The sequence below is a fragment of the Convolutriloba macropyga genome, chromosome 1, assembly GCF_964194025.1.
Source record: "Convolutriloba macropyga chromosome 1, txConMacr16.3, whole genome shotgun sequence".
Classification (NCBI taxonomy): Eukaryota; Metazoa; Xenacoelomorpha; order Acoela; family Convolutidae; genus Convolutriloba; species Convolutriloba macropyga.
Genome location: NC_134468.1, coordinates 74982090 through 75008573, shown reverse-complemented (window position 1 = coordinate 75008573; position 26484 = coordinate 74982090). Strand labels below are relative to the sequence as shown.

Sequence of the window (26484 nt, the reverse complement as noted above, 5' to 3'; positions counted from 1 at the left end):
TTAGAGTGTTTTCAACCAAAATGCAATATAACAACACACCGACACTCAAGTATTAGTCTGAGGTGTGAGTTGGCTTGTTTGAGAAAAATTTTACCGCATTATATATGCAAAATTCCAAAAAACTGTCGGAAAACAGTCCCTGAAAAAATCAAAACCAAAAATTTTCAGCAAAAAGTTTGAAAAGTGGAAATCAAACTTTTCACGTTTTCAAAATTTTGATTTAAACAAGTGGATCAGTTCCATGAGCTCAAAAAATTTAATCTTTTTATGGTTTGCTGATATATTCCTTTTTGGTTGAAAACACTTTTAGAGTACATTTTATGACCTGACAATGCTAGTTATAGCAAAAACCTTCGTTTTTAAATCAGTATTAGACAAATTGAATTTTAATTTTTTAATGTCCACTAAGCGGGTTCACTATATATAGCCGAACAAAATGCAGTTCTGAAGTGTTCTTAGAATTGAAAACTGTTTAGAGCATCTTGAAAATTCTGGCGGCAAATTCTTCTTTTGAGATGCAAAAAATTTTATTATTGAAGAAAAATGGGGTATCCTAACTCACATAACAGCGAATAAAGGCTTGAATCTAAACCCTTACGCCTACAATCAAGTGTATAACGTCAGGTACCTAATACACCATAGCAGTTGGTTGAGATGACAAGGTGGTTTTAGTTATTTGGCCCGACACTTTTATTGATACCCTTTAAAACTACTGATCAAACAAAAAAACCTTTTCACCTTAAATAAAGCTCTGCACTTACTTACAACTGGAATCCTGATAATTCAGTACCAAAGCAGTTCATCTCACGAAGACAACAGTGATTCACGTAGTGTCTGAAGCAGTACAGAGACCTGCTTTAGGAGGTGTCACAAGACTCGCAAACCTTGGCAGTTGTGTGGAAGCACGCAGGTTATTAAACAACGATAGTGGTAAACGGAAAGTAGGTAAGAAACAGCGAAAAGCCAGACAAAAGCGTCATGCTAAGGAAGCCAGCCGGTTACTTACAGAGGCGTTGTCCGTACTTCTTGTGAATTTCCTGTGAGAGATGCAGATGTCTGCTCCAATAGTGCCGGTTGTTTGGATGTATTTTGTTCAACGAAAAATTGAAAAAAGGAAAGCATGTTAAAACACGCAGAATGTTTCGAAAAACTCCTGAATGCAACTTTGAGAATTTTTTTTTCTGGACACTGTTTGAATAACCATTTGATTTTGATTCCCCATTTTTTAAACTTTTGTGTTTTAAAATGAACGTTGTTTCTAAGCACGCAGTGCATAATTTCCAGCTAAGACTGTTAAAAGAAGAACGAAAGAATGCGAGAGAAAAAACGTGCTAAAGCAAAAGGGAACGTCGAAAAAGCAGGTTAAAGTTAATCGAAAACATCGATCGCATATGGCCGTTAGCGATTGTTTTCAATTAAAGCACAAAATGTCAATTCCAAAAGAAAAAACGAAAATTAAAAATACTTTGCAAACTGGATAATCTTTGGAAGAGACAAGATTAACAACTTCGTGGACAAACGGGTTTGCGATCTCAACACTCGATGTTACCTAAATACTGGTTTTTTTCAACGAAATGTTTTTTTAATAACCAGCGCATCCAGTCGAGGACAATTTAAACTTGATTCAATTTTTGGTGGAAGTGGATAAGCTTGTCCAATCACTGCGCGAAAACAGAATTTCCGTTAAAAACTGTGCCAAAGCAAGTCTGCGACCAAGTGTTTTGCTAAAATTGCGTCAGAAACGCTTTCAGACCGCGGCCTTGTAAAGGTAAATAAATACCTCAAGAAAAACAACATTTTAGCGACTTTCTGAGAGGTTACACGAAGAAAACATTGAAACATCCACACTTGTTGCACGCAAAAAACTTTAGCCAATTGTGTTTGATGACAACAAACAGATAGTCCCGGTAGACGTAAAATGTTTATACACGAATGTGTCTGTTTCCGAAGTGACAGAAATAGCTCTAAGATGCCACTATTCAAATACAACGCCCCAGGCATAGAAAGATCGACATTAAAACCTTTGTTTAATGGCCGTGACAAAGGTGCAGTTCAATTTTAACAATAAGTGATCATGCCGATTAGACGGCCTGGCAATGGGCGCATCTTTGGCGTTCATATTAGCAAACATTTGGATGAAAGCGTGCGAGGATACATTAAAGGAAGGAATTAAAGTTTAGGAGCAGGTTTCAAGAAAGTTTCCAGTGAGAAATAACCCGATTTTTCAACCCGAGTTTCCAGTGAGAAATAACCCGAAATAACCCGAAATCAGTCTGGAATAGTAGAGAAATTGATGATGAAGGATGCAGAAATTTGTTTTATGCGAAAAACAATAAAGATTATTCAATAATGGGCATAGTATGTAGTTCTGTAATTACTGCAACGAATTACCCGAAACCGAACTTACGGTAGGGAGAATTTTTGCGCAATATTTTGACAATAGTGTATGTACCACGAAATCAACCAGCGAAGTTCTGTTCTCTTGGCACTATTCAGAAATCAACTCCTGTACTTGGACCTTTTTGTGCCACTGCAATCCGGTACAGAAGGTCAATTTAGTCAACCAATGAAGGGATGCTAACCCTAGTGCCGTGACACAAGGCTAAACTACTACTACTAAGCGGCGGGGGGGGATTAGAATTGATCCGAAATTTCTATAACCTTACATATTGTTTTAAGGCGCTTGTTTGATGCGTTCAAAGCGGGTTGAACGGCCGCTGAGCCGACATTTATCGCCTCCTGATATAGAAGAAGTTGGTTTTGTACCTGTGCTCGATCAGCGAGGAAATTCGGAAAATTCTCAAAGTTTGTCATCGAAAATGCAATCCGTAGCGAAAGTCGAAGAAGCAGACATTATCGAAGTTCTGCGAGCGCCTGAGGATCAAAAAGAAAGGAGAGGTGAGAAAGGAAAATCGAAGCGTCTGGTGGGCCCTCTAGTGCAAAATGACGGCAAGTTGATTCGACCAGCATCCAGGGGCTCCAGTCAGGCGACCACTATTAGCTTGGGAAATGATGGTGCGTTGAGTGATTTCACATCTGCAAAACGACGAAATTCAAACTCGGGCCTTATCAATGAAGTGCATTCACAAATGGCACCTCCTGAAGTTAATACCACCACTATCACGAATTTTGCGGTTCCAAATTTGCATTCTTCTCAAGCTTTGATGCAGGCAACATCAAACGGCGGGGATTTTCCTAGGTCGTTTCCAGAAGGACGGAACATCATTATTAACACCAATGTTTTTACTTCAAGCTCTCCCGCAACTCCAGATGTTACAAGATCGCAGGTTAGCAACAATCTATACATAATACTGGTTCATTCGTAGTAGCGCATTTAATTGCTTTCGAACAAAGTTCGACTCAATTATTGTAGTCGTGCGTTTCTCTTTATAGATCCGAAGCTGTTAGCTGAGCGTAGCTGTATTGCGTGGGCTTTTTTACAACTCGAAGAGGAGTTTTGGTTTTTTGAGTTCTTTTGTACTATTTGTACAAACGCCTTTTGACCTAAAATAAAAGTAAATAAAATAGCCGTGTGAACTATTTTTTTTTTAGCGAGAGAAGTGTTTTTTTATGCACTGTGTTCAGTGATTGACTTTTCGACTTTGAAAAGTGTTTTAGAGGGAATGGAGGGATAACGGTTTTAAGCCGTTTTTTTGTCCATTTGGCTCAATTTTGTTTCTTTTACTTCGGTTTTTTGTTGAAATAATGGTTGATAGATGCTTCATCAATATGTAACACGCTGAAATTGATACCACAGTGTTTTTGAGAGCCTAATAATGCGTTTCAAGTGCAGAATCGGCAATTTTTGGATATTTGATAGGACTTTCTGTAAAGAATCAGTGTATATGGCAACGCGTCTTTAATAATTCATTCATTCAATGCTTCTTTTGAGGGGTTTTTTTAAAAATGAAATTCTAACATACCAATCCGTTTTTCGCGGTTTTTGTCCATTTTTTGTGAGTTTTTTTTGGATTTCGGTTTTAATTACTAGAAAAGCTCTTTCTGTGCATCGTAAGTGATCTGAGTTGCGGGTTGTTAGTAATTGACTGTGTTGACTTGCGTTAAGTCTTTGAAATTCATTGAAAATCAATTGATTTTTAATATTAGTTTGACAATATTTTCAGCAATTTAATGTGTCGAAAATTTGTACTGTCTCAAATTTTTTATTTGGTAGGAGGATGTCTATGCTATTTTGCCGAGCCTCGAATGCTAAATTTTTAAAAGGGCTTTTTAAAAATTAACTTTCCTTTAACTTAGAAAAATTGTAACCTGTTATTTTTCGATGTGGCTGTATTCTCCTTTTTCTTACATGTTTCATTCTAGCCTCCTAACAAGTATGGATCTACTTGCTCTGTCTTCAATAGTTGTAGCTTTTTGAAAAATGTTTCAATTTTTTCATTTGCAATTGAGTTCATACAATATATAGCAGCACTGAGAATTTGTTGGAATTTCAAAATTTTGTCTGCTTTTTTTGGTATGTGGCTAGTTTTGGTAGTAAACGATTTTATACCTTGAGTTATATTGTTTCGTTTGTCTTTTTCATGGATTATTTGGATTTTGATGGTTGACTTAATGTTGTCTCCCAAGAAGATAATTTTATAAGTATTTTCTTATCCCTCTTAGAATGCAGTGACATAAAAAATTTTCTTGCTCGAAATTTTCTTGCAGTGACGCAAAGTGTTTTCTTGCTTCCTCATTTTAGTTTTTTGAATACTTTGTTCAAGTTTCTAGGATTATTAGCTGCCTTATACTTTCACACTGTCTTTTTGGTCGCAGTGTTAATTGCAAAGTTCTATGTTTTTAAGACTGCTATCGAGAGTTTTTAATGACAATCTGTATCCGGGTAAAGTTCTTGAGCCTCTCGGTGTTTGCTCATCCTGAGAAGTCGAGTTTTTTAAACTCCTAAAGATTAGTTTTTGTAATACAAATTTTTTGCCGTATTAAGAGTTACAGTGAGTCTTTACTCTCAAAATTATATCTTAGGAGTTCACTCTTTGCGGCTTTGTTTGTATAGTTTTTGGTTGATGTTGTAACTTTCATTGAATGTTTCGATTGATAACTTTTTTGACAATCCGTGACTTATCTTATCACTAAATAATATGCTCTGAAAAAACTCGCACGGTATTATTGTACTTGCAATCTAAATAAAACAAATTTAATTTCAATTAAAATGAGGCGAAAGGAACTCATACGTGTAAAGCTCCCTAATGAAAAGGATTCTGAAGAATTAATTTTAAAAAGCTTGAATAATTTATTGAATGTTTTATAGCTTTTTCAGTGGGGTCAATATATTTTTTTTCAACTTATAGCTGTTTCTATTTTATTTCGGAAATGTGTTTGGTGTCAATAGGAATGTATGTAGTTTTCAAACCGAAATACGTGCAGTCATTGTTTCACTTCCGAATAAATCCTCGTCCAGTGAAGATGAACTTTGTTTTGTTAAGGCGGCTGGAACTGTTATCACGGAATACTGAACATCCTTAAATAGTTAATCGTTTCGTGAAGGAAATTTTTCCTTTGTGCCAAAGAAAGCAAAAATTTATCCCCTGTATAAGGATCGAGGTCGAATAGAGGAAAACATTACTAGGCCGATTTGTCTATGAAATGTTAGCAGTAAAATTTATCAGCAGGCTGTGTTAACAAAAGTTCATAACCGGGAAGTTAGTTATCGGTATTTCAAGAAAATTGTGTTCCGGAAAAATACCTATGCTGAAATAATGCATAAACAGATATAACTGAAAGAATAAGCACAGGGAAAGCTGAAACGTTTAATTTTTCATCTTTCTAAAGAAGTCGTTGGATTCACTAGATCATCAAATTTTGCTTAATAAACTGAAACGTTACGGTATCTGTCAAAATTGCTGTGGATGGTTTGGAAGCTTGCCATCTAACACAACCCAAAAAGAGTTATTATAGCCAGAATGAGTTCTAATTCTCTACAGAAAATTTATGGCGTTTGCCTGGTCTCAATACTTGGAGCATTTGTTTTATCATTTAATAAAAGTTTGCGATGAACTTTGTGTAATGATCTCCTTACTTGAGTGTTTTTGCGAAACGCAATTTTCTTGAAATACTGACAACTATTTTTGCGGTTATGAACTTTTGTAAACATAGCCTGCCGATAATTCACTGCAAACATTTAATAGAGAAATTGACCTATTTTTCTTTTTTCGTGTAATCGACTTCCGTATTTATACAGGGGATAAATTTTCTCTTTCTTTCGAACAAAGGAAAAATTTTTATTAAATTTTGGAATAAAATTTTGATTAATATACTGTTAAGTTGCGGTATCCGTCAAAATTGCTGGAGGTGGTTTGGAAGATTGCTATCTAATACAACCCAAAACAAGTTATTATAGCCAAACTGAGTTTTATTTCTCTACATGAATTTTATGGCGTTTGCCAGGTCTCCATATTTGGACCACTTGCTTTTAATTTATAAATCATTGAATAAGTGTGCGATGAAGTTTGTATCTATTTTTCGATAATAATGCAAACTTTTTTTGGATTCGTCTGTTCAAAACCATTCATTCAAAGTGAAGTGCACAATGTAGCAAGTTTGTTAAATGCTAATAAACTTAAGCTCTATGTTAACAACTATTCAGTTGAATGTAAATGCAAGTGCGTCCAATGAGCAGTTTTGCCTTGCATCGGACTTAGTTAATTTTGAAGGAACGTTTAAATGTCTAATCGTAATTTTTGGTTTAAAGCTATCATAATCTAATGTATTTGTTTTTAGAGCAAGTCTTGGGCAACGTGCTGATCTCAAATTAGACATTTTGCTTTATGGTACCATTTAATAAACGGAGTTCAAATCTAAATTATCAGGTTGTGATTTACGGGTGCTCTAATTTTACTTTTGTGACTCCAGTTCAGCTCCAGACATTCCATAGCGTACTGTTGAAACGTTATGTTCGGAGCGATGATGTAATTGGGACAAACAAGTGTCTTCAGTTGACTTTTTTTTTGAATTACGTATACTTCAGTCGCCCAAATTTGTTAGCAAATCATTGAACAATTTACTTGCTGAAGAGTATCTCAACAATGGTCCCTGTTTCCTCAGTTGTTTCTCTTATTAAATTTTGAAATTTTACGGAAAATTGTTGCGGCGTTTTTGTAAAAGGCACCGTGATTCAACTTCTGTTGCAAAAATTTTTTTTTCCAATCCTTATGATGTTTTTAATTGCTTTTTCATCTTCAAGGATATCACTTTTAAAATAAAAGAAATTCGCTTTAGTGAGGCATGATATTCTGTCAAAGTTTGGAAAACGCAGGGAGTTGTAAGTTTTTTTAGTAAAAATTTTTATAAAGTCTTGTTAGTGACTGTTAGGTTGTTGACGTTTTGCGTGATCTAATTTAACCAGTGGAACTCAGGTATAAGTCTAATAGAAAGTGCTTCAATTTTTTCAATTTAAATCAACAGTGGTCTATAATGATATAGTGATTTACATTATTTGAAGTAACTTAGTAAAGTTATACCCCGTGAGTTCCTTAAATCTCCTCACCTCGATTGGACGAGGATATGATAGAATCGAGCCCAGCATCGACGGTTCGAGGACAATTCTTTTGACTTTGTGATTACATTCTTTTTTTTGTACATGAATAATTTTCAATATAAATTGCGCAATGTGAAGCATTTATTCTTTTCCTGGTTGATTTTAATGAGAAATTTATGCTTGGATATTTTAACTGTTTCTGCGACTTTTACGTTCTGCTCTTTTCGGCTTTGACTTCTAAAATTGTCTTTCGGTTCACAATTTTGATCAACAGAACTCAATTGGAACGCAATTTAATATTAATTGTCAATTGAGAAGTGCACAGAATTTAGAAGTGCACAGAATTTAGAAGTGCACAGAATTTGGTTTTTCCTTGCTTTCAATCTTAACAGTCTCTAATAACCTCTAACGAGGAACGTCATTTGTTAACTTGACCTGTCCCAGCGAGCTACCTCCTGCACCTCTTGTCAACTTAGGCTATAGTAGAGTTGAAATCCCCATTATTCTTTTGTGAGTATTTGTTTCAACGTTAGTCGGTAACCATCTGTTCTTGTTATTGACCAATGTTAAATTTGAAACAACCACAAAATTTGAAACAATTATTGCTGTCATGTTTTTTTCTTTTTCACAAAAGTTTTTGCTTAACCATTTTTCGTTTTGATTTAAATTTCTGCACTATTCGACATCTGCATGATCTAAATGAGTATTGTTCACAATTTTCAACAGCAGAACTTAATTGATTGAATTAGGCTATGATATAGTCGATCTCCCCATCAGTCGTTGGAGAGCAATTCATTGGGCCATGGTCTATTACGTTCTGTTCTTAACTTTAACTCTAAGTTTTAATTACGAAGTTATTGTAGTGTGTTTGCTTTTATTGCAAAATTTGTTCTCGACCATTTTGTTTTTGCTATTGACCCGTTATGTTTAGCACTGTTTAATTGCTCTGAAACGAAGTTTGTAGCAATTATATTAGTCCTGTCGGTCTTTTTTATGCGATTTTTCGCTTGACCGGTTTTTGGTCCGGCCCATTTGACTTTTCGTCCTCATAAACGGCATAAACAAGTGGGCATTAATTGCTCTTAAAGAGTCTGTGAGCTCACTAGTCTCCAAGTATGCGATTCACAGAAACTATTTTGGAGACATACTTGTGGTGTGAAGTGCGGTTCTCAGAGGTTGACACCCCCACCCACAGCCCCCTCTCACATCACACCCCCCCTAATACTCACCCCTGCACATCGTTCATGCCGTAACGGCCCCGTGCAGCCAAAAAACCACCTCCCACCGTTGCCCCCCCCATGTTGCACTCCCTACCCCCACTGTTGCCTCACCACCATCAGCCCCCCCCCCCCCCCCGTGGACCCTCCTCCGCTGCGCTCACCTCACAGCCCTCAACCGTGGCTAGCTACTGACGAAGCCAACCGCTCGCCGGTCGTTTAAGAGCAATTCGCCAGACGTTAGTCGTTATGTTTGGGGTTTGCATGATTTGATTTTTCTTCTCATTCACGGTTTTAACCTTCAGAAATCAATTGGTGGCAACTTATTAATTACTACAAAGTCAGGAGAAAAGTGCGCGATAATTGGTTTCTTTTCGCTTTAATTTTAACAGTGCTCTTGTAATCTACATCCTTTGAAGCCCCGTAGTGAACTTAGTCCTCCCCTGGAATCTCTCTCCTTACCCTTACCCCCATCAAACGTTCGAGAATTCTTTTTCTATGGTCTTGTTTCTTGTAGATAAGCAATGTAGGTTTTAAATGCGAAGTTTGAAACAATTTATTGTCGTGTATCTTTTCAATGCCAAATTTTGGCTTGATCACTTTGACTCCAAGGGACTTTTACGTCTTTCATTTTTTTTTAGTTTTGTGTGATTAATTGCTCTTGAACGAAGTTCATAGAATTTATTGCAAACGTGTGTGTCTTTTTAATACAAAATTTTCGCTTGACGGTGTTGACTTTTCGAGTGACTTTTACGCCTTTGACTTTTTGCGTTTCGCGTGATCTAAAATTTTCTCAATCACAATTTCAAGCAGCTGAACTCAATTGGCGGCAATTTAATACTAATAGTGAAATGGAAAGTGCGCCGAAACTGGAGCCATTTGCACTTTAAATCTTAATTGTGGTATTTTTTAACCTCTGATGTGGTTATTTGAAACCCAGTATTGAACTTCTTAGTCCCATTTAGGCTCCCCCTCCCCCCGTACTGAGCAGGCTGCAATTAATTAGAGCTCCCACTAGTTGTTCGAGCAATTCTTCCGTCGTTTAGTCGGTTATGTTCTTAATTGCTATCGAATTTACAATCTTGAGCAAGTGGGCTCAACTGGTCGCCGAATTCTAAAACTTGAATTTTTGATTGTTTGTTATTTGAAATAAAACTTTAAAAACTATATTTGTATCAAATTCAATTGTTTTCTCCGATTCAATGAAAATAGCCGTTATTCGATTGTGTCCGTAGAACTGTGATCTGATGTGCTCACTGTTTTTACTCTCATTGAGCTTTTCACTTTTTAATTTAGACGCCTCACGATGTCTTCTCTATCCCTCAATGTAACACGTGTCAATGCAGCAGACGCAAAATGATCGACCAAGAGACGCAATGCTCAATTCTGGATGCTCAATCTCCTCTCCGACCCAAAATGGCCTCAATTGGTATCATGACAGAAGCTCCAGAACCTCAGATTGTTAATCTTGTTTCGAGTGGGGATTCAAGCGTCGCTGCACGTAAACAAACTACTACTGATCTGAGCAAGAAGACCTTTATGGAGAGTGAAGATGGGGAGGCAGATCAGACCATCGATTTCTTTGATGCTCTTTTGCCATCATCAGACGATGAACCCGAAGATGATCACCCGGGGATCCGAAATGTGACAGATGAAATGACGTATGATACAGCTGTGATTGATTCTACTGGTTTTGGTGAAAAAGTTCAGAGTGGTCAACAAAACAATGAAAAGGGGAGTGACGCAAATGAAGACAATTGCTCGGAAAATGGCGACTTGGAAGGAACGGATTTTGCTCCATTCAGAGTTAACAAAGAATTGTTCCCATGTGAGATTGCAGAGACGAGAAGTTTGGCGACTCATGATATGTCAAATTATATTTCGATTAAACCTACCACTCCGGTTAAAGATGTGATCAAGATGCTTTCGGAGACTCGAACGCGACAAGAAGCGATGGAATTATCGGTTGACAAAGTTGCTCGAACTATGTGCAATGAACCATCAGATCCAAAACCTTCAACTTCAAATGAGCCCGTTTCTACTCCGAAGCGCATGAATAATAAGGAATTGCGTGAGCGAATAAGCCAGCCTGTCATTATGTCTCCGAGGATCGACTATGAAAGTTTGGATGATCACGCAAAGGGTAGCTTTATTTCTTGTTCGCAGAAATCGAACGCAAGCAGCTCAAGTATCTCGCGACCAATTCGTTCGGCCACTAAGCGACACCGAGCGCGTATCATGTCATCCTCAAGCAATGATGAAAATAGTGACGGAGAAAAATTGTCAGAACTTAAGCGAAAGCGATGTGAGAGAAACTCACCAGCAGCGATTGACTACAAAAGGAAGAAACATTCAAGGGTCGATGATTCTAGAGAGGGTTCGGACACCGAATTTGACATGAGGCTGGTTAAGCCTCTTAAATTTACATCTAAGAAACGCATTAGTCTTGATTCAAACGTTGAGGGCGATGACGATGGTAGTCCACAAAATAAAAGTAAATTAAGCGCATTTGCAATGACAGGAGATTCTTTAATATCAGATGAAAGCGAGGGCAATACAGTACCAAGTCAATCTATCTTTAAAGCTTGTAAATCGCCCGCTTCGTCATCTAAGAAGAAATCTGCCACTGCTCCGAACTTGGACGAATTTTTTGAGGATGATAACGAGCCGCTAGGGCATCGAACATGGTCGAAGAAGTTGATATGCTCGGATGATTCAACTACAGAAGACGACGACGTGCCATTGGACGAAATTGGAGATCGTTGCACGTTGGAGGAACTCACATTGAACAAACCTCTAAAAGAGTTCAAGAAAGTCAAGCGCGGTAAAAGAAACTCAAAACCACCCGACAAAAATGTGGAAGCCGGTGTTCAGAGAAGTCCGAGTCCAGCGTCTACTGTGACTTTATCTTCGGGTGGAGAATCCGATGACAATGATAGAAGTCAAGTAAAGATAGTTCGGCTTCCCGAAGCCCTAAAAAGATCGACAATGCTTCTCAATAACGATCCGACAGTGTCTGGTGGCTCGCGACAAACAAAGCTTAATTTTCCAGCTGCTGTAAAAAGCGAGGGGTTGAGTTTCAAGCGCCAAGGTATTCCTAATGTTAAAAAGCACTACACGAGCAAAGTTACGAAGTACGAGAACTCAGAGAATGATTCTTATGATGATTCGTCGTCTTCCGATGACGAAGAATTGGAGATGTTACTGAGAACGTCAGCATCACGGTCAAGTAAATCCACTTCCAGCTCTGTTGCTTCTAAGTCAAAAACCACTTCTACCAAATCTAAGACGAACAATAAAATTAAGGACTATAAAGGGAAACAGACGAAGCGCAACAAGTCGGGATCTGAGTCTGACGAGAGTCTGAGTGACAGCGATGCCGAACTAGCTAGAAGGCAGAAAAGAAGAAGAGCTCTACAAGAGAATAGAAAGCAGAGGTTTAGAAAACAAGCTGCCATGGCTGATGATGAGGTTGCCGAGGTTTTGTCCCAGGAATCACGACGATCATTTAGAAAGTCTAACCACATATTGACAGATGCCGAACTGAACAAGCAGACTAGGAAAGCCTGTAAAGAAGAGAAAGATCGAGTTGCTAGGTTGAACAGGCGTGATCAAAGATGGACTCATGAGTTTGAAATAGTTGAAGATGCTAAAGTCTATACCAAAGTCTGGCTCGAGAAAATTACGAAAGACGGGGTTGACGAACCCTTAGTTGAAGTTCAACCGATTGTGGCATCGAAATTAAAAGAACATCAGATTGAGGGTGTGCAATTTTTGTACAACTGTACCGTTGAATCGGTTCAGCGATCCCTGAAATCGGAAGGTACAGGATGCATTTTGGCACATTGTATGGGTTTGGGTAAAACATTTCAAGTAATCGCATTTCTCGATGCGGTTCTCACGTCTCAAAACTTGGATCATTTTCAACGAGCAATTATTATAGCCCCATGTAGCACTCTGTTCAATTGGAAGAAAGAGTTCAGCAAGTGGCTGGGAAAAGGGAAATCAAAGAGCTTCGAAGTTTTGAATATCGATAACTACAAAAAGGAGAGCAAAGAGAAACAGATTCGTAAGCTAGAACATTGGAGCGAAGCTCCCGGTGTGTTAATTGTTGGTTATGAGATGTTTACAAATTTGGTCAAAAGTAGTGTTGACGAATCAAGCGATGACTCGAAAACGAACAATGCTCCAAAACCTAAAAGTAAAAAGTCGCTTAATCTGACCGCCGAACAGAAAAGGTTGATTCATCGAATCCTGGTTGACCCAGGAGCAGATTTCGTAATTTGTGATGAAGGTCATGAGCTGAAGAATGAGAAGACAGCCAAATCAATACACATCAATATGGTCAAAACTCAGCGACGGATCAGTTTGACCGGAACTCCATTGCAGAATAACCTTAAAGAGTACTACGTCATGGGAAATTTCGTGAAGCCTTATCTATTGGGTAACAAAAAAGAATTTAGCAATCGATTCACTACACCCATTACAAAAGGTCAAAAAAGCAATGCATTGCCGTATGAAGTTAAATTGATGCAAAAGAGGACGCACGTTTTGCACAAGCAACTTTCAGAATGTGTTCACAGACGTGATTTTTCCTACATTAAACAGCTATTACCGAGCAAGTTTGAATATACTGTGGAAATCAAGCTTGGCGATCTGCAAGTCGAAATGTACCGCAAGTTTCTAAAGATGTATGTCCTGGCCGGAACCCAAGAAAACCCTGAAGTTGATGATATAGAAGAGTACCAAATAACAAAAAATGCGGTTCGTAATATGTTTCGAAATAAGAACATGTTAACCAAAATTATTTGCCATCCAATTGCCACAACCAGAAGTCTGTGCAAGAAGGATGAGTTCGAGACTAATGCGGAAGGAGCAAAAGAGAATCCGAAACCTCAGGACATCGAGGATGAGCTGGGTACAATGGCCGATATATTTGAACGGAGTTTGGGTGAGCTTTTTTTCTGTAGAATTTTCTATGTCACAGCCCAACTATGTGCGCATCAACTGACTTTAAGGGAACGCTAAGGGAATCAATTGCGCATCAGGTACTTTGTCATAAGTTTGTCATAGACTACCATAATTTCGTGACGTTTCATCTTCAGAATCGGGATAAGCTGCTGAATCTAGAGGTCATTAAGTCATTGAGCAGTTCACTTGGAGCTGAAATAGTTGAGGAGACATAAATTCATGGCGTGAAGAGCGTTTCTTAGTGTTTGACCTTGACCCCCCTCCCGCCCCCTCCATTACTCCTCTCACTCACCCCCCCCCCCCCCCCCCCCCTTAGCCCCACCCCCTTCCTCGAATAGACCCCACCAAACTATATTGGCGTAAATTAAAGGTGTAAACGGAATTTTTGGTGGTCTAGATACCCTTCCCCCTTTCACAATTCTTCCTTTCTTGGCGCGACCTGACCTCACTTGGGTGCCTCCCCATCTCTCACCCTTAAGCTACCGACTACCACAAAGCCAACTCGATTCGTCCGACGCTATTGGTTTGTTTTGCGTATTTTGAAGAATCTAGAAGAAGCAAAAGAAAGCAGAGTTTAACGAAGCAGAGAACTGATTACGTGCTCTCAAACAAAGTTTGCAATTTATGTCAGTATTTTTTTGTTCTACTCATTTTTTCTGACCGTCTTTTCGTCTTAAAAGAGGATGAAGAAGTAAAGGCTGAGAGCAGAATGTAGCTGAACAGTTTTATAAGTCTGCGGTTCATCGATGCTTCTGAGAGGCTTAAAATAATGCTCTGCAGGGAAATTCATGGGAACTTGGCTCCTCCTCCACATTCCACCAAATTTGGCGGTATATTCATGAATGCAAAGTGTAAAGGTCTATTTTTTACCCCTCCCCACTTTTGGTCCCTTTTTTGCGCCCACCCCCATTTTTTGCTGACCCCTCACCTAGTCAGGCTAGCCTGCCTAAGCTTCTGGTATCTGCAGCAAGTAAATCCAGCCCCTCGACAGTCTTTTTTAGAGCGATTCGTCAGGCCTTACTTGGTTGTTTTGGCAGTTGAAATCAGATGAAGTAGTTCGGTTAATAAAATTAAAAACGGACTTATTTATTCGAGTTTACATTTTCCTTTATTTTTTTTTGCGAATTGATTTGAGTCCTTTGACTTAATAGATCACTCATTTTTCTGTAGCTAATACTTAACTCAGAAAGGTTTAATAATGTTTTTGTTTTAGCGGAAGCAGGAAAAGCAGATGAAAACACGGAAGAGTCTTCGGAACCGAATGCTAAAGAATGGAGAGGCTACCTGGAGACTGTGCTGGCTGATCAATTGACCCCTGGCGCTATATTTGACATTGAACAGAGTGGCAAGTTTCTGCTGCTGTGTGAAATTGTCAAGAGGTCCAATGCTCTGGGAGACAAAGTGCTCGTGTTCAGTCAGTCACTGGTTGTTCTTGATCTGATCGAGGAAATGTTTGCCATGTTTGTCAAAGCTCAAAGAGAAAAATGGAATGTATGTTGATTTTCACCAAAATCGAACTCGCGTAATTTCTACGACGAAATTTTTCTGAAACAGTTGCTTCGGTATCATACGTTTATAGACTTCAAACTTGATTTTTGATCTTAAGTGCCGAGCTCCATTTGAAACGTAATTGTTCCCAAACTTCATAAAAATTTGTATTACGTTTTTTAACCAATTTTGGTCAGACCGTTATTTTTGTCGAGAAACGGAGTAGATTGTTGAAGAAATATTCAAATTTTTTGAAATCTTTTTCGAGGAATTTTTGAAGTCTAAAGTTTACTTAAGAAGACTACTTTAATTAAAGACTCGAGTTTACGTGAAGATTACTAAAATTTTGTGGCCTGACTTATCAATTGTGCTGAAGTGCCCGAATTTGATACTCGATACCTGTATAATAGTAGAATAAATATACTTACGCGATATCTAATACTGAAAAATACTTCTAAAGAATTGTTGAAAAAAATACAAAAAAACAGTTTAAGTAAATGTTACATGTAACCTAAAATATTTGAAAAAAGGTGAAAGTTTTACAAAGATTGTCTCAAGTTTCTATGTAAAATTCTATTTTCGTTGAAGTGTGCTTATGCTAATCGGATAATGTATGTTTAATAACGTTTTTTGTTGGTATGGAGTTAAGGTTGAGACCAAAATTTGTTGATCTCATTTGTAATAATTTTTTTATATCACCTTTATTTTTCGTGGTGTAAAAATTCTTCAAAAAACTAGACTCAACGGCTTTTTATAGCGGTGAAACTGTAATCTGAGCGTAGCGACGCTACGTTTTTGCGACGCTACAAGTAGTATTGGTATTAAGAGGTTTTTAAGCTTTAAGGAAGTTTCTTCATGTCTCTAATTTTGACTTTTATTTTCGAACGTCTGTTTTTGAACGTTGAATTTTGTTTTCGTACATCAGACTTTAACAGTAGCGTAGTTTAATGTATGATATTTAGGAACTGCTGATTCAAGGTGAAAAGGTCATTTTGAGAATTTTTGATCCCATACAAGTACCTGCTACCTATCGGAACTATGACGCACCAAGCTCTTCGCACCATGCACCTACCGTCATCTATCTACCACCCCCACCTACCCACATCTCGAACTAAAAAATAATAGTTTAATTGATCTCAAACGAGCAATTATATTAGTCCCGTGGTTTTTTTTGAAGTTTTGCTCTTGACGGAATTTGCGTCTTCAGATCGGGATGAACAAGTAAAGCCCTCAGGACATTTGGGGCTGTTAGAGCCATGCGCCTCACCCACCAGTCTCTGAGAATGTGAAACAACAAAAATGTTTTGGGGAAAGGATTTTATGGCGTTAAGGGCTTTTAGCTGGTTGTGTTTAACTTTTTTGTTTTTGTTTGATATTTCTGAAATAGGTAGTGCTAGTTAAGAGTTTTTTCTAGCACGTTTCTTCAAGTTGTTTCTGGAAGTCTACCGGCTATGGTTTTTTGTAGTCAGCCGGTCTCCTTTTTTCTACAATTGGTCCAGAACATTCTTCTGCTTGACTTTTTCATTGCGTTTCTTATGCTTGATTTCTTCTTTTGGCGTGATCTAAAAATTCTCCGAAAAATTCTCGAAAAATTCTCCAAGATACAAGCCTTCTGAATTAAATGCCACCCCTGACGTGAAAAGATTTTGATTTTGCTGACCTATCTCACTCAACAAAGTAATTGCGGAGGTTTTAAAGCTAAAAGTTTTAAAAGTTTACTTAAAAAGAATTTTAAAAGTTTACTTAAAAAAGTTTTTAAGTTTCAAGTTTTTTTAATTTAAAATTTTAAATTTATTTAAAAAAAAATAGTGCAGTTTTTAAGACGCGTTGATAACTTTTCCAACTAATCTTTTTTTTATCTGTATTTTGAGGCGCTCAATTTTTTTTGCAGCTATTCCTGGAATATGTCAGATATGTAAGTGTCAAAAATGTATGGCAAAACTTCATATTAGATATTATAGTGTTTTCAAGATTTTTATGCAGCTGTGACTCATCATCAAAATTATATGAGGCCAAAATAATTTGTTTGATTATTCATAACTAATCTTTTTCAAGTATAATCATTAAAAGTAGGCTTTTAATTTTCCTTAGGATTCTGTGGACTAACAATTATATGAACTAACAATCGAAAGCCAATCTCTTGGTATTAGGAGAATTAACTTTAACTTAGAATTAGTTTCTGTTTTATGTTGTCGCGAAGCGATAATGAGACTTACTGGGCTCTTCGTGCTTTTTTAAATTCGCTGTCTCCTCAATTTTGTACAACCAGTTGATCAGGTGCCAAAAGATTAACTCTGACTTTTTGATTACTTTTAGCACTTCACAGACGCGTTTGTGTGAGTGAGTGATTTGTTGCCCTATTGGTAATCGTTTGACAAAAATTCGAAAGAAAAATTATTGTTTTTAACAAAAAAAAATGTTGTTTTGAAATTAAAATGAAAATCAAAATTAGAGTTTGGATTTGATTAGTTCGCAACTTTTTTTATGTTTGGACCCAGTAATTTTTTTAAAATAAAAGCCTCTTTTTCGCGACTGTTTTCGCGCTGAGATCTGCTGGCTATACTTGTATGTTTTCTCTATTGGTTAGAAGTTACAGTGATACGTTAGAAGCTAGTGACAAAGACAAAATTCGTAAATAACAACAGCAGGTAGGAGTTGTTAGATGGCAGCTGCAAATGGAGAAAAATTTAGCTCGTTAATCTGATTAAGAAGAGTTTGTTTTTTTGACAACGAATTGTCAGCTCATTGTTTTGTGTTCCTTTTTTGTTCCAAATTATGGAAATCAATGTGACTCAAATTAAGCATAGATTTCGAGATTTTTTGTCATTTTGAACGAAAATTGTTTTAAAAGCAGCAAAGCAATGTTTCGTCTATTTTTTTGCCTTTTCTGGGCTTCTTACTTTAAAGTCAAGATTTCTGTTGCAACCATATGAGGTCACGATCACTTCAAATTTGTCCTTTGTTCAATAATTCTCTAATTTTGACTTAATTGCGGTTTTTGCTCCAAGTATAGCGAGTTTTTTGTTCATTCGGGTGATTCTTTTTTTGGTGAGATTTAACTGACCTCACTCTTAAAAATGACTTTCATCAGTATTAAAATGTGCTTAATCCAATTGATAGAAAATTGTCAATTGAGTTCGTCGCTCAACTAAGGTTATTTAAGTGCTTCTAATAGAAGCAGCGATATGTTATAGAAATTATTAATCAAACTATAACAGCTCAGCTTTTTGTAAAAAGAAAAATTCTCTTTTCGTGTGTTTTTATCGTTTTGATGCTGTATACCTGCGAAGCTATCGCGACTATTTTCTGAAGATTTGCCAGCTGTTCAATTTTAGTCTTCACCATGTTTAATGGTTTTCGCTGTCTACTTCTTCTAATTGGATAGTACCTGTTTAAGCACGCTGCTAGTTGTAATTTTTTAGTTGTTGAAATATAAATTATTTCAGGAATATAAATTATGTTATAGAAAATACTGTCATTTTTGTTTTTCCGTGTTACAGAGCAAGCTTTTTGCTGGACTTCAATCTCGACAAAATATTTTTAATCCAAACGCATCGGTTAAGCTTTTGTCAAATCGGAACAAGTAGTCTGATATGGGAAATGGAAAAAAATCTTAATATGGGAAATGGAAAAAAAATGTAAATCGTGGGAATAATTAATTTCTTTCTCAACATAAGATCTAGCAATGACGGGATAGCAAGCCGACTCCAAAAAAATATGAAAGCGATTGTTCAACTTTCTCGTGTAATAAGAGGAAAACAATGTTTTGTAGACTATTGTTATTTATGTTTTTTCAAATTTCAGTAAAATTTTGACTGGACCATTGCCTTCGCACATTACTGGTCCTCTGCCTTGTTAATAGTTGGAGAGCGACAGCTGAGGATATTATTCGGCTTCTCTTGTTTTCTTTACAATTCAAAGAATTTGAATTGTATTGGGGCGCTGTCTTTTTTAAGATTGTTCTTACATTTGCGTGATTTTTGATTTAAAATTGGAGTGATGATTTTGATCACGGCGAAACAGGAAGTTGAGCAAAACAGTGCATGGTTTTGCGGCGTAAAGTTTTTTCTCTCTAATTCTAAAGTAAACTTGGACATTGATGTTTAGTGTTTTTTCAATTTTCTTTATCTGTTTTTTTTTCTAAATGGTTTTTTATTTCTTTCATAGTCCATTCTAGGTCTTTTTTTTGTTTAGTCAAAGTCAATTTCAATTGTAGGTCAGGACTTGTCCTGCTATGTTTTTTTATTTTGTCATCAGGATTTTTGTTAGGACGATATGACGTGTCAAATCGAACTGCGTGCGTGACGTCATTTTGCAATCTTTATGGCGAGCGGTTTGTTCATTCGCGTGATTAAATTTTTGGTCACACATGACTCACCTCACTCTCACAAATGACTTCCTCACTCTGAAATTAACTTTGTTGGTTTAATTCAGAGAGATAAGATCAAGTGAGTGCGTGTCACTCTTATTGAAAAATATTTGAGGGCAGCTAATGGAAGCGGCATTAACTCAAACAGATTCTTATTCAAAATATAATATCTCAGCCTTTAGTAAAAAAAAAAGTCTATTTTTTGGTTCGTTTGTTCTACTATCTTTTCCAGACTGCAGATCTACGAAGCTATTGCGACTATAAGCAATCTGCCAGCTATGTTTATTTTTCATGCTCTGATGTCCTTTATGATGTCATGAAAAGTGCGCTGAAAGAATTTATTATATTGTGAGATCTTTAATTTTTGAAGGCAGCAAAATTTGAAGCGAAGCAATGATGTTTTCTTTCCATTTCATCCTCAAGGCTTTCTTTTCATTATGCTGATATCTGCAGCATTTTGCTCAAGATTTTGTATCATTCACCTAGGTAGGAGTTGGAAGCAGCATTACTCAATACTCATTACTTCAATGAAAGTTTTTAGTTTAAAATGTTTTGAAGTTAAGTGTCGTAAGGAAACGTTTTTTTTTCTATTTTATTTATGTTACTCTGTGATGTGCTGTGTTTGTGGTTGTAAAACTAGAAACTCAATCATTTCTGATTTAAATGTTGAAAATTTTGTTCCAAAAAAATTTCTAATGAACAAGAAACCATATCCCTTTTGTGAGTATCAGAACTACTGGTTGCTTAGCAATTATCAGAAGTTCTGTTTTGTAGCTAATTGTTTTCAGAAATAATCAAAATTACTTTTTGGTGGTATCAAAAGATGCCAATGATTCATTACAATAGAACTACAAAAAAGCTGTAAATTTGCTACCAAATTGAGCAAAGGTTTGAATATTTTCGCGCACATTTTCAGTGGCCAGGTTTAATCGTACAGCTAGGTTTTAGAGAGTTTTAATTGTCCTTTTTGCGTCAATGTGGCTGATATGTTTTAGAAAGAAGAGTGCGGAGTGAATGGCCTCGAAGCAGGAGATTGCAAGTGGACAAAAGGAGTGAATTATCTCAGGTCTGTTTGTTCATGGTGTGACTGTAGCGTATATCGAGTTCTGTATGATGATAAGATAAATTCAAAAGTATAGGGAAAACAGGTTTTGCCTGTTTTTGATTCCAGATCTACAATGTTTTTAGTTCCAAAAAATTGATTGAATGAATTGCTCTTAAACTATATTCTGATTTATTCCAAAAAATATCTCGTTGTGGTCTGCGATATCATTTTTGAGTTGTTTTTTACGTTGGTTTGTTCAGACTTGATGGCTCAACTCCAACGGACGAACGGAAGCGTCGATGCAAAGATTTCAACAATCCAGAGAACAACTTCAAGCTTATGATTATTTCCACGCGAGCAGGCTCGTTGGGAATCAATTTACACGCTGCTAATCGGGTCATCGTATTTGACGCATCGTGGAATCCGACTCATGATATTCAGGCCATGTTTAGGGTTTATCGAATGGGTCAGCAAAAGCAGACCTTCGTGTACAGATTTATTGGGCAAGGAACTATCGAACAGAAGGTGTACTACCGGCAGATCTTGAAGGTGTCTTTAGCTGAGAGAGTGGTGGATAAGAACTCCAAGGAGAGACACTTCACTGACGATGACATCGGAGAGCTGTATCGTTTCAACCCATCATCGGAAGAGAGTCCATTGCAAGGTTGGTTGTTCTTTTTAATAGCCGCACAGCGATAGCTGGGGCTATTATTGGCCTTCTCTTGGTTTTTTTACAATTCAAAGAATTTGAATTGTATTGGGGCGCTGTCTTTTTTTTTAAGATCTGTTCACACATTTTCATGATTTTTGAAGTCAAATTGGAGTAGTCATTTTGGTCACGCCGAAACAGGAAGTGGAGCGAAAAAGCGAGTGGTTTTGCGGCGTGAAATTTTTTCGCTTTAAATTTAAAGTAGAGTGAGAAAACGGTGTTTGAACAAAAATTCGCTTTCTCGCTAGTGGTTTTTTGTTCACATGCGGCAATTTCAATTTGATTTTTACTGTTTTTTCGATTTTTTGAATCGGATTTTTTTTCTAAATGGTTTTTCCAATCCATTCATAGTCCGTTCTAGGTGTAGTTTTCTGTTTAGTCAATGAAAATTCTTTGAATTGTACGTCAGGACTTGTCCTGCTATGTTTTCTTATTTCGTCGTCATGATTTTTGTTACGACCATATGAAGTCACAGCCACTTTTTGTTCATTCGTTCATGCAATTTCAACTGAATTGCATGCGTGACGTCATTTTTCGCTCTTAGTGGAGCGAGTTTTTTTGTTCATTCGCGTGATTAAATTTTTGGTCACACTTGACTTACCTCACTCTCAAAAATGACTTCCTCACTTTGAAATTGACTTTTATTTACTTTAATTCAAAGAGATAAGGTCAAATGGGTGTGTGTCACTCTAAATGAAGGTTATTTGAGATCAGCTAATAGAGGCAGCAATAACTTATACAGATTTTTAATCAAAATATAACAGATCAGCCTTCAATGAAAAGACAAATTTTTTTGGTCTGTCTTACTGTTTTTTTTAGACTGCCGATCTACGAATCTATTGCGGCTATTTTGTTAGATTGGAATATTTAGATTGTCACTTTTTCTATTGGTCTTGGGGTTCATTGGTACTTCGCGGGTATTTTTTTTAAAGATAAGATAATTAAATACGAGCACGAAATATTCAGAATTGGCACGGAATTTGAATTGTATTGGGGCAATGTCTTTAAGACACTTTTTCACACATTTTCATGATTTTTGAAGTCAAATTGAATTAAATATTTCGGTCACGCCGAAACAGGAAGTGCAGCGAAAAAGCGAGTGGTTTTGCGGCGTGAAGTTTTTTTACTCTAATTTTAAAGTAGTGAGAAAATGGTGTTTGAACAAAAATTCGCTTTCTCCCCATTGGTTTTTATCGCTTTGTCGCAAATCGACTTCGATTTTTTGGATCTATTCTGTCCCCCCCCCCCCCCCCAGTGTTATCACCCCCAGTTACAAATTATATGTTGTTATATAGCACGTCACTATGCAAGAAAATAGCACGTGCGCCTGGGTGTCATGAAAGATTCATGCTCACTAAGCGGGGGGGGGGGGGGGGGGGGGGGGCGAAACAGAATAGATCCGGTTTTTTTTATCGGATTTTTTCCTAAATCGTTTTTCCAATCGATTAATAGTCCATTATAGGTCTAGTTTTCTGTTTAATCAATAAAAATTCTTTGAATTGTTTCAGGACTTGTCCTGCTATGTTTTATTTCGTCGTCAAGATTTTTGCTACGACCATATGACGTCACAATCACTTAAAATCTGCCTTTTGTTCATGAGTTCATGCAATCTCAACTGAATTGCGTGTGACGTCATTTTTCACTCTCAGAGAGTGGTGAGTGTTTTTTGTTCATTTGCGTGATTGTTTTGTCACACGTGACATTTCACTCTCTACTTTGACTTCCTCACTCTGAAACTGAATTCAACGAGATAAGGTCAGTGAGTGAGTGTCAATCTAATTGAAGGTTATTTGAAAGCAGCTAATAGGAGCAGCAATAAAATAAACAAATTCTTAATCAAAACATAACATCTCTTTGGTCTTTTTTGGTCTGCTTCTTTTAAGATCATTTTCAGACTGCAGATCTACAAATCTATTGCTACAAAGCTATTGCAGATTTACAAAGCTGCAGATCTACAAAGCTATTGCGGCTAATTTAATCGAAATATTCTTATATCTGTAATAATTCTGAACTTATTGAATGTGTTTATGGCAACCGCTCCAAATAATCGATCTGCCATAATTTTGTGTTTTGTTCTGTCATGTGTATTACTGTTTTGTGTTCTGCAAAGTATATTATTGTCTTGTGCTGCCATTATGAGAGGGTGATCTGAAAAGAGGAACTTGATGTCCTCGTTGATCATCGTTGATTTATTGTATTTATGCGAAAAAGCTAACTAAATCTCTCTCTCTCTCTCTCTCTCTCTCTCTCTCTCTCTCTCTCACACACACACACAGCTATGTTTCTATACGGCTGCAGAAATGAGAAGTGTATCTGCTAGTACAGTAGAATCCAGAGAGTTTTAAGCCATCTTGAATATCTTTTTTTGAATAGGAGTCAATTCTCACTGACCTCTGCCCAATGAGAGGTCTGCTTTAGCTTTCTTGATTAACCGCGTATTCGGTTTCAACCTAGTGTTTTTATTGCAGGTGTACCAGAGGATGGTGTTCTAGCCGATTTGGTGTACAAACACAAGGATAAATGGATAGGAAACTTCTACCAGCACGACTCCCTCTTAAAAGATGATGACAACGAGGATCTCACGGAAAATGAAAAATTGGCAGCTTGGGAAGAGTATGAAAAAGAAAGGGAACGAATGAGGTCACCTCCACCGCAGGGTATTCCACCTGCTAACTTAATACCTAATCTGCCCCATTTGTTGCCTCTCAGTGGCTTGAACCCAGCTCAAATTCCACCCAATGTTGCTCCTGGACAAGTACCTACCTTCAGTGACGCACCGGAAAGCATGGTCTCAAACTTTTCGTCCTTTATGTCTGGGCTTTTTTCGCGTGGAGCAACAGCACCTAACATTAACTCAACGACAATTCCTCTGCCGATAGACTTGTCTTTGGGTTTTTCGAATAATTCGGTTATTCGTCCAAATCCGACAAGTTCGAATCCAATGGTTCCAGCTGTTTCCGCAATTTCAAGTTTAGCAGGCACAGCTGCATCAACTACACAGTAGGTTTAGTTCAAGATATGCTGAACCATATACATCCTAGTTGCTGTCAAACGACAGTTGTGACAATTAATTGAGTCCTGTCTGTCTTTTTAATTGGTATTTGATTGAAAAGTTTAAAACAGTTATTGTAATGGTGTCGGATGAACATTAGACATTAACAATTAGAGGTCTTAAGTTTGTTTCTAATGTACAGTAATATGTCCCCTCTAGTAGAATCTTGAGCTCTTGAAAGCCCCCCCCCCCCCCCGCCCCCAACATATCCCAGCCCTACCACCCTGCTACCCTGAACCAACACCTTTTAAGTAACTATTGGTTGCGCTTATTTGCATCAGTATATGAATAACAATCAGGTTGAAACCCAATGAAAATAGTTTTACTAGTCCATTTGAATAAAATGAACGGTGGCCGATGAAATCTAATGCCTTCATATCGTGCGCCCTAATTATCCCTGCGAAGTGAGTTTTCAATCTACCACCTCTCCCCATCATAATAAAGCGAGCTACAATATCGAAGCGACCTCGTTCTCTGAGAGCAGCCGCTTATGTTTCCCTTTGGTGGTTCAGGAGAAATTTTGACTGAAAGAAAGTTTGTGACATTTGATACTATTTAAGTGACATTGTTTGTTTTTGGTCCAGAAACATGCGGGGTGCACCGTTGAGCCGAAGCAATTCACCGGAAATATCCGAAGTTCGCAGCTTAACTGAAGAGGAATTAGCAAACAGAACATCGACAGGGCGTCAAGCTAACTCGAGTTCAAGCGCACCGTCATCAAATTCTGACAAAGCACAACAGAACAAGCAGGCAAATAAATTATCAACTTCTAGCTCAAATTCGTCAGTTAAGAACCCAGTTAATGTGCCGCCTCCAAACCGTGATCTGAGCAGCAAAAGTAACGTATCATCGGAACCGTCAGAAGCTGTGAAATTGGTCACTTTGCCTCAAAGGGCTACTCATTCAATTGCGACCAAAACTGATATTCAGAGAGTTGAAACTGTAATCAAAAGTCAAGTTTTTCAAGCCAAGAAACAAGAAATGAGCGTATTTGAAATCAATCAGTTACTGGTCAAATACATGGACGAAAATAGAGATAAGATTAGATACAAGGAGGATTTGATTCGGTACAAAAGAGATGCTATGCCGTATGTTGACAAGTTTCGAAAAAGTGCTAACAATACCAAATAACTACTTTGAGTGCGTTTCCCTAGAACAGAGTGGACAAATTAGATTAGTGCTTTGGTTGCTATCTATTTATTATTCAGTACATTTGTGTTTTCTGGTGCAGTAGTAATTCTATTTTGCTAAATCGATTTTTAGATCTAAAAATTAACTCCATAAATAAAGTATTTCTTTATGTTCACCTGTATTGTGAGATTTTAGCTTCGCTGGGCGCCTATCAAATATCTAGTAGTAGCAGTAACACGGCGTAATAATAGACATACTATTGGTTTTTAATAGCCGCCCTCATCTATTCAGCCGGCTATTATAGCGCTCCTATTTTTTACAATTCAAAGAATTTGAATTGTATTGGGGCGCTGTCTTTTTTTTTAAGATCTGTTCACACATTTTCATGGTTTTTGAAGTCAAATTGGAGTAGTGATTTTGGTCACGCCGAAACAGGAAAAGGAGCGAAAAAGCGAGTGGTTTTGCGGCGTGAATTTTGTTCGCTCTAATTTTAAAGTAGAGAGAAAACGGTGTTTGAACAAAAATTCTGTTTCTCGGTAGTGGTTTTTTGTTCACATGCGGCAATTTCACTCTGATTTTTTGCTGTTTTTTCGATTTTTTGGATCGGATTTTTTTTCCAATTGGTTTTCCCGATCATTCACAGCTCATTCTAGGCCTAGCTTTTTGTTTGAATTAAATTTTCAATTGTCGCTAGTGGTTTTTTTGTTCACATGCGGCATTTTGACATTGATTTTCTGTTTATTTCTTATTTTTTTGTTCTGATTTTTTTAAAATGGTTTTTTACCAATTCACTCATAGTCCATTCTAGGTCTAGTTTTTCTGTTTAGTCAATGGAAATTCTTTGAATTGTACGTGAGGACTTGTCCTGCTATGTTTTTTTTACTTCGTCGAATAAAAAAATGTTTCGCTTTACCTCATTTTGCCGCCTTTTCAACATTTTGCGTGAAATCTTTTTGACTTCTCTAGGCTAGTTTCTCTCTTCTCTCATTCTGCTAAAAGTGATTTGA

The 26484-nt window shown here is 37.2% G+C and overlaps 2 protein-coding genes across 2 annotated transcripts in view; both read left to right on the top strand.

Moving 5' to 3' along the window:
• Nucleotides 1-2660: 2660 nt before the first annotated feature.
• LOC142342590 (uncharacterized) lies at nt 2661-25648 on the top strand. Its single transcript, XM_075393973.1, has 7 exons — nt 2661-3287; nt 10009-13663; nt 14897-15174; nt 20536-20606; nt 20846-21249; nt 23763-24294; nt 24931-25648. Exons 1-7 carry the CDS (start codon nt 2691-2693, stop codon nt 25475-25477), a joined length of 6084 nt encoding a protein of 2027 aa, XP_075250088.1. The 5' UTR covers nt 2661-2690; the 3' UTR covers nt 25478-25648.
• The window catches only part of LOC142342603 (something about silencing protein 10-like), a 144676-nt gene continuing 125262 nt past the window's right edge, over nt 7071-26484 (top strand). The window contains exon 1 of the mRNA XM_075393998.1: nt 7071-7080. The gene's annotated coding sequence lies outside the window, so the exon portion shown is untranslated. The remainder of the gene's footprint in view (nt 7081-26484) is intronic.

Coding starts and splice junctions, on each gene's coding strand:
- LOC142342590 (XM_075393973.1), top strand. CDS start 2,691: ATGCGTTCAAAGCGGGTTGAACGGCCGCTGAGCCGACATTTATCGCCT. Junction 13,664..14,896: donor TATATTTGAACGGAGTTTGG/GTGAGCTTTTTT, acceptor TTTTTGTTTTAG/CGGAAGCAGGAAAAGCAGAT. Junction 20,607..20,845: donor AAAGGAGTGAATTATCTCAG/GTCTGTTTGTTC, acceptor TGGTTTGTTCAG/ACTTGATGGCTCAACTCCAA.